The following is a 12,286-nucleotide window of genomic DNA, read 5'->3' on the forward strand; positions in this document are numbered from 1 at the left end:
GCCCCAGCTCTGCGCAGATAGCTGACACAGCAGATCCCAAGAGAACCCCCAATGACCACAAACTCTAGTAAGGTACGAAGGCACGTCAGCCAGGTTTATTGTCAAACGAAGCACAGTAATAGTTCCCTCTAGACTTTACTCTAGAGGACGTACTACGAATATGTATCCCCTGGCAATGGACTCAGCTCAGTCAGTGGCGGGACTTTCCACTGCCCCCTAGGCTGGACAAAGCTATCCACTCAGGGATGCATTCTTATACACAGATACAAACAAGTTACACATCACTCCTGACGTATGGAGGTGCAACTCCTCTACGCAGCAAGGTACAACCCCTTTACGGAGTAAGGTGCCGCCTTTCACCTTGTACATGTTGGTTTGAACAAAACAGCTCTATCCATCATATTACCCTTTTGGTCCTGTCATTGGTATGGGTCAGCCTGTTCCTTGTTATCTGTGTGGAATGTGCAAGTATCCGAATGTTCTGATATCTAGTGTCCAGTACCTTTTAGGTATGTATCTTTTTGCAGCATCAGCCCTTTCCTTGCCAGCTTCTGTGAGCAGGGCCTGCCTCTGGCTCACAGCTTAACTTTGCTTTATGTTAGCAAAGTCTTGACCATTACTTTAGTTCAGGCCTTAGGCCTCATACCAGGTCTCTGATACCAAGGTTTATATCTCAGGGCCTCCTCTTACTACAGTGGCTAGGGGGTCAAATGGTTGTTGAGTTAAGCAGGATAATACTAAGTGAAAGTCCCACGGGGGGTAGGAGGTTTAATGTCCGGGTATAGGGATTGGAGCCCTTTGAGAAAACATTTGGTGATTGGATGAGCAAAAACAGGTATCGTCGATCTTGTCATGAAAAGTTGTAGTAGCAGCTAAGTGGACTTTGATGGAGCTGAAAGAAAGGCCAGATTGCTTAAGATCTAATAAGTAGTCAAGTATGGGCGGAAGACGTGCAGAAGTAGGAGGAAGTTGTTTAGATGAGCACCATTGTGTGAATCGCTTCCACTTCTGGAGATCTATGGAATTGCTGGGTGTATGTGGGGTAGTGTGGTCGCTGGTAAGGCTGATATCAATATTGTTGCCTTCTGGTCATAGAGGTTTGAATTCCCTGCAGTCCTTCATGGAGTGGAGTACGTCATTTGTGGTGAAAGTGAACAGTTTGTCACCGTCGAAGGGGAGATGCTCAATGGTACTCTGGACCTCCCGGGGAAAGGAAGAGGACGAGAGCCATGACCCTCAGCGCATCACAACTGCTATGGCAGTGGACTGTGCTGCAGTATTGAAGAGCAGTGCGGGAGATGATTTGACCTTCGGAAACTATGGCTGTAAATTGTTGTTTCTTTTCTTCTGGAATGTGATCAATAAAAGTCCATGACTTTATTGTAATTTTTGTGGTCGCACTTTGCTAGAACAGATTAATTAGCAATGCAAAACTGCAACGTGGAAGAAGCGTATACCTTACGTCCAAGCAGATCTAATCGCTTACTGTCCTTGTCGCAAGGGGTGGAGCAGGGAAATTGGTGTTTGTTCTTTTGGTTAACTGCATCTACTACCAGCGAGTAAACAGGAATTCCGAGCCCTTGGCAGGAATAAAGTGCTTTTGGTCCACTCTCTTACAGGTAGGCTTGCAGCCGGGGTTTGCCAAATGGCCTTGGCAGGTTCTAAAAGGGCTGCATTGATAGGTAATGCAATTCTAGAAGAAGAAGAGGGCTGCAGGATGTTGGTTAGCTCATGCTGCTGTTCAGGGACTTCCTCCAGGTTAATTCGTAGTTCATTGGCAACTCTTTTAAACAGGTCTTGAAATTTTGAGAAGTCGTCTGAGACATCAGGGGAGGAGGAAGCAATGCTTCATCTGGCGGAACAACTGGTTCTACCGGCTTAGAGGCAGGCCGTGCTTGCTCTTGTGACAGGGCTGCCTGGTATCTGGAGTCAGTGGCAGGGTCGTCAGCTCGTGGTACCGAGCCGGTCTCATGCCTAGCTGCAGTGGTATAACGAGTGTGGTCCCGAGTATAAGGAGCCCATGGAGCCCAATATTGCCACTGTGGTGGAAATGGCATGGGTGGTGCCATCCAGGGGTTCACGCACCATGAGCCAGGACCCTCGGAGTAGGACGAGGCAGCTTTTCTATGACCTCTCTTGATTGGGGTCCATGGACGGGAGATCTGATAAGGTAAAAATTCTCCAAGCAGCCCAGATTCCTCATCACTGGAGGAAAGCTGTGAGGACTTTGCCTGAGGGCATGGCTACACTTTGAGTTAAACTAGCCTTCGTAGAGCGCAGTAGGGAAAGCGCTGTAGTCTGTCCACACTGACAGCTGACAGCGCACTGGTGTGGCCACACTAGCAGCTCTTGCAATGGCCATAGAGAGCAGTGCATTGTGTTAGCTATCCCAGCATGCAAGTGGCTGCAATGTGCTTTTCAAATGGGGGTGTGGGGTGGAGTGTGACTGGGAGTGTGTTGTGTGTATGGGGGGGGAGAGAGAGTGGGTTTTTGGGGGGCTGAGAGCATGTGAGCATGCTGTCTTGTAAGTTCAGACAGCAGCAGACCTCCCCCCCCCCCCCCGCCTTTCTCTCTCACACACACAGCATTCCACAGTAATGGTTGCTTTGTCTCAGAGCAGATAAGCATGCCGGCTGTCAAACGGAGCTGTCAAAGGGCATATCCAAAACAATGACAAGAGTGGCCACTTGACTTAAGGGGATTATGGGACATTTCCGGAGGCTGATCAGAGTGCAGTAATGCAACACCTTGTTCACACTGCCGCTGGGGTGCTCCAGCGGGGGTGCATCAAACATTATTCTCCTCGCCGAGGTGGAGTACCAGGAGCGCTCTAGCCGTAGAGTCAGAGTGCTCTACGTGCCTTGCCAGTGTGGACGGGTAGTGAGCTAGTGCGCCCGGGGCTCCTTTAATGCACTGTAACTCGCAAGTTTAGCCAAGCCCTGAGTGTCCAGAGAGAAGTAGGTGTTAAGTAGAGGTCACTGCAAGATAGGTGACACCAGAAGAGGTGTCTTGAGTGTGTGAATTGCGGTGTGTGAATTGCGGTGCCGCAGTGCCTCTGTGAGGGGAGGGCTGAGCGAGAGGAATTTGTTGTGAGGAGGGATTCCTCTGCACCGGTGTCCTGAGCGTTCTGTCACTGCCGGCTAGCTCAAAGGCTGATGGTGCCGGGAGAGTGTGAGGAGCCTGCGGGGGGTCAGGCAGGCTAATATGCGTCGGCACCACTTCCATTGCGGTGCCAAACAGTGCCGTGTGAGAGGCAGGCAACTGAAAGCCTGAAGCCTCGGCACCGGAGGTTAGCGTGACTGTAAGAGCCGCAGCCGCAGGCGGGTTTTGCGCAGCGCCGGAGGAGCCCGGCGCATCAAAGGTACTCAGCCGGGGGAGCGTGGGGAGGGAAGCAGTACCCGGAGAAGGCTTGTCCCTGCTAATACCCTTTGCGGGTGAGAGAGACTGATTTTTTTTGAAGTTTTCTTTTGTCTCTTTGAAGTGGGTAGGCCTGCGGTGTACAGCAGAGTCAGAGCCTGGGTCTGAGGCTGGTCTGAGAGATTTTTGCAGCAGGAGTAGTTTTAACTGCAGCTCCCTGCCTTTGCATGCCCTGGATTTCAGCTTGCTGCAGTTGGCATATTTTTGGGGGATGTGGGACTTCCCCAAACATTTAATACATTTAGAGTGGCCATTTGAAAGAGGGATGGCATCATTACAGTTAGAGCAACGCTTAAAACCTGGAGAGCCAGGCATGTCGGAAGCAGTTGCGGTGACAGGAACAAAAAGTTTGTTTTTGTTTGTTTTTTTAAAGAGAAGAGAAGAGAAGGGAAAAGGGTACCAAACTAATATTGGTAAGCTAAACTAAGAGGGAAAAAAGTTGAATAAGAGAGAGAAGAAATTCTCTAACGAGTCTGCTGAGCTCCGTCTCAGGCCGGGGACTGTAGAGAAGGAACTGAGGAGACCGGTCGCGCATGCGTAATATTAAGGTACACTCAGAGCAGGGGGGCAGGCTCTGCGCGTGCACGACCAGTACAAGTACTGCTGTGAAAATCTCCGAGCAAAGGCGCAGGGATGCACCAACACCTGGAGTAGAGCACCCACAGGGACATCTCTTGAAGAAGAACCTAGGGTTATTGGTTTTTGGGGGGGGAGGGAAATTACACTATTTCTGTGCTGTACCTCATAGAGAATTTCACCCTTTGTTATTTATTAAATGTAAAAAGTGTGCTCAATGCTTTACAAACAAACATACAGAAAAGGCCTAGGTCCACAGAACTTATACCTTAAATAGATACAGGCTGCCTCAGTGCTTGATATTATATTCTGAATGTGTCAGTCCTTTGCATTCTATCTTGAGATTTTCTATAGTGCCCAATCATAGTATTCACCAAGAATAAAGGTTTGCAATGTTGCCAATTATCCCAATTTTATTTTGGCTGAGGCTGGGGCCATATTGCCAACTTCAAGCAATCAAAAATCATCAGATTATTAAAAAAAAAAAATCAAACCATGTTATTTACTCGTCTGTTGACTTTTTAACTCCCCTCTATTCTTCTGCCAATGTGTGTGATATTTTTAGATTGGAAAGTCAATCTTTAATGCACACAAAAATCCACACTTCTGGTTGCTCAGTTATAGACTCTATTTACCTTCTCCTGAACCCTAAGAAAGGGGAATTCCATTTCCTATTACTATCTTAAATCTCCCCCCTCCGAGTTTTTTTCCCTTTAATAAAAGAAGGACTGGATGGTAGATAGTTTGAGAACCACTGACCTAATTAATGTATCATGATTCACACTCTCACACAGAACTTACATTACTTTTTAGGGTTGATGAATTACAGATACACTTATAAAAGAACTTTAAACATATCAATCATTCATATAAATAATGATGTCACAGTAAAAACAACATGGGATTGGTTTAGTATTTTGCAAGAAGCAACACTTCCCTGCCCTTCCCCCAAACTGCACACACACTTCTCTGCCCTCCCATATCCTGCCTGTCCCTGCTCCAGTCCCCCTCTGCCTCCTCCCCCACCCCTGGTATGCTTCCTTCAGCTCCAGGCCCCCCACCTTCATTTCCCTCCCCACCCCCTCCTGTGCCCCACATCCCCCTGCAACCTCTAAAACTACCTTCTGCTCTCCCTTCACCTTTCACAGTGCCTCTGCTGCTCCTCACAGCCCCTATGTCCTCTCTAGCCCCCTTGAACCATAGAGTGGCACCCGTTTTGCCTGTGGGGATGGCTTCAATCTCTCTGAAAATAGTGGGAGGTGGCAGCCAACTTTATGAAGGGCAGCCATTTTGGTGGCTTCACCCCATTGACAATAGGAGGTGGTGGCCATTTTGAATAAGGGAAAATTCATGAGTTGTCACCTTTCATCATGTGTTCGTGAGACTGGGGAAAAAACCCAGAATAGCTAAAATTGCGAGAGTTGGCAACACAGCTGGAGCCCAGTCTGCCCAGGAGCTGAGCCCTGCCGGGGGTTGGGGGCTGCCCCACTTGCCCTACTCCTGGCACCAAGCAGCCAATCAGAACTGCTGCAAGAAGAGTGCACTGGCTTACTCTCTCTCCCCCTCCCCCCTTAGCAACCTGAAGCCTTCTCTTGTGGGGCTAAGGAGTCCTCCACTCCCACTCCTTTCCTGTGAGCAACAGGATAGTTCCTCTGCTCCTCACCCCACCAACCTCCCCACAGAACCTGGCCTGCACAGGGGCAGTCCTGGAAGCTGGCCTCTTTGCCTGGTAGGGGGAGAGGAGGTCCCACTGCAGCCCCCCCAAGCCTGGGGTGTGTGTGAAAAACCCAGAAGCAGAGGTGAGGCTGGGGGGCTGAACAGATGGCAGAGTGGTCAAGGCAGTTGTAGGAGGTGGACTGATGGGTTGACTAGGACACAGATGTGGGTTGGAGATGGGGGCACAGGATTAATTGCTGGTCAAGGGATTGGCAGATGTCAAGGCGAGAGCTCCTGCATTGGGGGCCAAAATCACCTTACCCAATGAATCTGGAAGAGCGTGCATGCACACACACACACGCGCACACACACACACGCGCACACACACACCCTCCTTTGTTTAAAAAGCATTCAGGTTCTTTTGGCCAGTCTCATTATTTTTGATTGCTTGAGGTTAGCAGTAATGGGTTTGTGTTCTGGGTTACTGTGCTGGCTTGGTCTGTGTGTGTGGGGTACACCCACAGACAACCTCCAAAGGGACCTAGGATTGGAAGTAATACTGCAAGGTGAAGTAAGCAACACCAGCAGCAAGAGGGGAGCTGCCTTTGTACACTCTTCTAGTAATAAATGTGTGTTCTGTTACTATTGAGCTTGTGCCACTATCATCATTCCAAGGACTCTGCCAGCTTGTGCTAAACCACAAGAAAGAGACCGTGAGGTCATGCAACAGTATCCTGCTGGCCTTTCACTTTTTTGGTATCTATATAAAAGGAGTCTGGAACACTAAAAACAATCACAAAATCCATAAAGAAGTAGATTTCACAAGGATTTAGATTATGGTGCCAATAACAATTTGGTATTTTGCATTTTATGAAAAGTGCTGAATGACAAATGTTTAGTATTGGACATGTGCCTCAAGTACAGTTAAAAACTTGAATCTGTGCAAAGATTATCTTCAAAAGGTTAACTCACCAGCACCACTTTACAATCAGACTAAATAAAAAATGGCTTTTTCCCCAAAGATGCAGAATAACCGATAACAGATAACTATTCAGACCTGTACTTGTTACTGTAAAGGAATAGTATAAATGTGTTTCAAAATACAGATGATGTATTTTGTATATTTACCCCTGTGATCTGAGTCCCATATGTAACTGTTGGCATATAATCAAATATTACTTATTTGCTCCTATTCTTTATTTCTCTGTAAGTCATACTCTCAAACTCTACAATGCTCTCTATTTAATAGAGCAATAAGTCCCAAGTAGTGAACTCATTTGGCAGCTGTAATGTAAGTGATCAGTGTGCTACAGTTTTCTATGATGTTATGAAGTAAAAGCAGTGAAATGATGCTTATTGACGGAAGAGTCAGGAAATGTACAACATAGTAATTGAACAAGCATTGTAAATCTTACAGAATTTGTGGACTGAAAACTTTGTAATGTAGATAAAGTTTTAATTAAATGGATTAAAAATACCTATAATTAATAATTATGATATTTAGTTTAATAAGTAATGCTCAAATGACAAAATAATGGTGTAAACATGGAATGTTGATTTTTAAAGAAAAAATGTACACTAAATTTTAAAAGGCACTTGTGATAAATGAAGGGGGGGGGGGGTAGCTCCGTTTATGGACACCCAGCAGCTATAAAATCCCTCTTAGTAGCTGATCTCTAATTGCTCTACCTGTAAAGGGTTAAAAAGTCTCACTGCTATGCATAGGTAAAAGGAAGTGAGTGGGCACCTGGTCAAAAGAGCCAATGGGAAGGCTAGAATTTTTTAAATTTGAAACAAGATTCCCTTTTTGTCTGTGTGTTGTTGTTCTCCTGGGGAAGAGGCAGACAGGGCAGCAGTTATGTTGTAAGAAGCTTGGGCCAGGTATGAAAAATCATCAGTATCATACCTAGAAACTACTCATTTAAAACCCCATATGTAAGTAGATCAGGAAGTGTCTAGGAAGACGCAATTAGGTTTATCCCTTTTATTTCGGTACGGCTTGTGGATTCCTCTGGGCTAACCCCAGGTGCTTTTGTTTTGCTTGTAACCGTTCAGGTAGACCTCAAGAAAGCTATTCTTGGTGCTTAATTCTTGTAATTGCTCTTTTAAAATCTAGCAATAGCCTGAGTTCCCAGATGTATTTTCTTTTTCTTTTTTAATTAATAACATTTACCTTTTTTAAGACGAGAATTGGATTTTTGTGTCTTAAGCGGTTTGTGCACGTTGTTTAATTAGCTGGTGGCAACAGCTGATTTCCTTTTTCCCTTTCTCAGCTCTTCCAGGGGGGAAAAGAGGGGGAAGAGGTGAGTGAATGGGCTTGAGGGTACCCCACAGGAAGGAATTCCCAAGTGCACCTTCCTGGGCTCTCACAGGGGTTCTGCACTTGGGTGGTAGCAGCATCTACCAATCAAAGGTCAGAGAAAAGCTGTAACCTTGGGAGTTTAATACAAGGCTGGAGTGGCCAGTATTAATTTTTAGAATCCTTGGGGGCCCCCACCTTTTGCAGTCAAAGTGCCAGAGTGGGGAATTAGCCTTGGCAGCATTTCTGCAGTTTAAATGCACTAAGCTTAGTTTTTAAAAATGGTATCCGTGTGAGAGAGAGAGAGAGAGAGAGAGAGAGAATGAGAATGAATAAGGGTGAGTCCATAATAGTGGGAAGGATGGGCAGGAAAGCATGAACAATATCTAATATGAAAGAGTGTTTGTAGGAGGTGGAATTTACCAAGCACATTGGCCTCGTGATATTTCTCTACAGTAGTGAAACAAACACTGCAGCTTTGTGCTACAGCAGTGATTCCCAAACTTTAACAACTTGTGAACCCCTTTCACTAAAATGTCAAGTCTCGCGAGCCTCCTTGTAAAAATGAATATTTCCAGGGATTTTCTCCTTTACCTGAATATAAATTATAAAAGCAGTGATCTTGGAAATATAAAATTTGTTTTTATGACAGGATTATTACACACTATTTTATTATTTATCATTACAGTACTTTTATTACATTATGAAAACAGCAACACTCTTTCAAGATCTCATTTTCGTAGCTCATATCACTTTGAATAAGCCTGTTATAAGACAAAGCTCCTATGTTTCATCAAGGAGTATCAGATGTGAAACAGCATGAAGGTATTTAAGAAGCCAACTCAGAGTTCCTCCTACACAAGCATTCAGGTCTTGAGCAGTCCAGGCAAACAACGCACGTTACAACAAAGCTTAAACTTGTTCTTCATAATTTTAAAAACAATACTAGCTGCCTATTTCATTTTAAAAACAGCAAAAAATATCCACCTCCCTTTCCATTTCTTATAAGAAGTCTTGAAGTTTAAATCTCCTCAGTGTGATAGATATGCTTGCTTTGATCTTCTTAGCTCTTGGAAGTCCAGGGGCTCCAGGCTGCTGGCCCCGTGCTGCCCAGGGTCCCTAGGAACAATTCTTTCCGCCATTAGGGAATTTTTTCCTGAGAATCCCCTGTAACATTTCACGAACCCCCATTTGGGAACCACTGTGCTACAGCATCAGAACTAGAAAGTGAAACTAACCAAACTAGTTTATTTTTTGCACTTTGCTAAGTTTAATTAAACAACATTAGTGTTAGACTTAAGATTTCTACATTAAAGGTGACAGTACCTCTTTAAAAGGTAGTTAAAATTATTTATATGAAGCGTAAGTCAGGTCAACACATAAAACATTGCACTGGCGCAGGCTGCACCGCCGTAGTGCTTAAGTGAAGATGCTTCTACACAAATGGGAGGGCTTCTCTTGTCAGTGTAGTTAATCCACCTCCCCAAGAGGCGGTAGGTATGCCAACAGGAGAAGTTCTTCGCCAACATAGCGCTATCTACACGGGGGAAATGGAGGGTTAGGTCGATAGAATTATGTTGCTCAGGGGGTGTGGATTTTTCACGTCCCTGAGCAATGTAGTTATACGAATATAGGTCTGTATATAGACCTGGCCTTAGTAATGCTGACAATGTTGTATACTGCATTTCAAGTTAATAATTATATAGCTTGTTTATATGACGGCTCACCTTTGTAAAAAAAAGTGAACGTTTGTAAGTTAGTAAATAACCTATTTAGGGGAAGTAAACATGAATGATGTGCAGTTAAAAAAAAAAAAAAAAGATTTCACAAACTTAAGACAAATCAAAATAATATACTTTATTAAGTATCAACTTGTATACTAAATTAAAGCTTTTATTTTAAATGTAAAGCAAATAAAAATATATAAGAAAAGTGGCAAACATTATTCAATTTATATTTATAAAAATTTGTCTGAAGTCATACAATTTGTTGCAAGACCAACTGTATTTAGCCAGCTAAAATCATATATATATATATATATATATATATATATATATATATATATATATTATATATATATATATATATATATATATATTATATATATATATATATATATATATATATATATATATTTATTTCATATAAATCTATGAATATAACAGATGAGATAGAACAGTATATAAATAAGAGGTCTTTAAATATTTACACTCATACAGAAACTAGCCAAAGTGGTGCTATAAAGAAGGAAATATTGACTGTTAGAAAAATGAGATTACACATTTTGCATACATATGCATTGCACTAATAGTTTTTTAACTTGTGTATTTAATATACTAGTTATTAACTTTAGATATATATTTGTATAGAATCACTTTAAAATATGACAATTCTGCATTTCACATCACAGTAAAAGCTATTAGAATAAAAATACCAGCTCTGTCAAAGCCAGTTAGCTTCCTTGCCTGTCAAAATTTAGTCTCTGGCTTCTTGCTTTTAGGAACAAGGAAGATGCTGCCATCTTTTGTTTGCTGCAGTGAGTATTCACTGGGAGAGTAAGGCTTTCCATTTTCATCATGTAGCATGCTGAAGACCTCAAGATACAAGTTGGTAAGCTGCTTTTTCATTAGACGGATGCTTTTGTCATTCTCTCCTTTTTCTTTGAGCAATTTCTCTTTTTCATCCTTTAAATGACCCAAGTCTTGCTCCAGTTCCACTATGTTTTCCAGTTTTCTTTTACGGCAGTTTTGAGCAGCCACTTTATTCTTGCCTCTCCTGCGTATATCTCGAATAAGTGCAAGCTGGGCCTCGTTGAACTGCTCCTTAGACATCATTTCATTGAAGTCATCCACAGGAAGGTTGATGATCTTTTCTACAGAGAAAGGGATATGCAGAGCTTTTGCTCTTTGCTCATCTCTTGTGAAATGAGCTTCAAGGTAGCATGAAGGTTTATCTCTTGTAAATGGAGCTTTGGGGTGGCCTGGACTGGCAGGTAGTTCTCTCTTTGGTGTATTTACACATTGCAGATCAGACTTTTGAGTGCTTGGCCCTAGGGAAGGAGAGACTGGATCATGGAACTGCAATGAATACATTTGAGCATTGCTCTGTTGCAGACTTCCAGGAGCACTCTCCATTTCTTCTATATCAGAATCACTGTATCCAAAAGCTGCATCTCCAAAGACAGATGATTCAACAGAATGTTCAGGTGATGCAGTACTGGAATGTGCATTTAATGAGATACCAGAGTCAGAATCATTACATTCTGGTGCATTTCCCTGATGGTCACCATTAAAAGCTTTACACAGTGAGAAATCAGAAATATCAATAGGTTCATATGGAACTTCAGCAAATGACTTGTTGACAATGTTTGGTGCTGCTGTGTCAGCATTCACCTTTGGAACAACAAAGGTGGAGTAGAAATCTTCAGAAAAGTTGGAGCTTAAACATGAAGTGGTATCTAAAGAGTCCACTCTCAGCTGGCTGAGGTCTTCTGGTGGTAGGATGTTAGAAAAGGAATCCTCAAAAGTGTTGAGGAAATCAGTAATGGGTAATGAGTTGTAGAAGTTACTGTGAATCTCTGATGGCTTGGTTTCTGGGTTTGCAATAGTGGTTACTTCAGCCAGGTTATCATTTTCAATGTTAAGACACTATATGAAGAAATGTTACAAAGAGAAGTTTATCAATAATAAATTCACAAAATATTTTATCATCTATATCTATAGCTGCTGGATTCCACAAATTTAAAATTGCCCTTCTGAGATCAATATACACATAAAATGGCCATTAAAGCATTGTTATATAACTCGGGTGGTTATAGCACTGCCCACTGCTGTGCTTATTTTATTACTAAGGGGCAGTCTCTGGGGACTGCAAGTCCTAGCAGAAGATGAATCTTCTTGTTCTCAGCAGAGTCACCAGGTAGATAACATAGCATTATGGCACCTGTAGCGTCCCAAAATCATACCAATAAACCAAAGAAAAGACTTGCTGCAATATGCTCCTATTATACGGAAGCTAGATGCATCCCTCCTGCTCTAGTAAATTGCCAATATGGATCCTGATGCTGCCGAATCTGAATACACCTTAAGCAGCACCATAATACGAATAGATTTAGTATTAATATAGCCAACTTAAAACCACTGCATACGATTTACTGAATGATATCAGCAAACAACTATCCCTTAAATTTCAAACTATGGAATAGATTTTTACGAGATCTTTGGTCTTTTAGGTGGTACTCAATGAAGCAGCTGTTTGGTGCAGAGAAATTTAATTTACTATGTAATAAAAAACAGTACTAACATGGGGCTTTACAAACATTAATTTAACCCACATACA

General features: G+C 43.0%; 1 protein-coding gene across 2 annotated transcripts in view; it reads right to left on the reverse strand.

Annotated features, from left to right (window-relative positions):
* Nucleotides 1–10,085: 10,085 nt before the first annotated feature.
* NFE2L2 (NFE2 like bZIP transcription factor 2) overlaps nucleotides 10,086–12,286 on the reverse strand; it is a 40,123-nt gene continuing 37,922 nt past the window's right edge. For both annotated transcript variants that reach the window (XM_065413352.1, XM_065413353.1), the window contains exon 5: nucleotides 10,086–11,595. In XM_065413352.1, the coding sequence (XP_065269424.1) occupies nucleotides 10,417–11,595 (1,179 nt within the window). In that variant the 3' untranslated portion in view covers nucleotides 10,086–10,416. The remainder of the gene's footprint in view (nucleotides 11,596–12,286) is intronic.

The sequence above is a fragment of the Emys orbicularis genome, chromosome 11 (assembly GCF_028017835.1).
Source record: "Emys orbicularis isolate rEmyOrb1 chromosome 11, rEmyOrb1.hap1, whole genome shotgun sequence".
Lineage (NCBI taxonomy): Eukaryota > Metazoa > Chordata > Testudines > Emydidae > Emys > Emys orbicularis.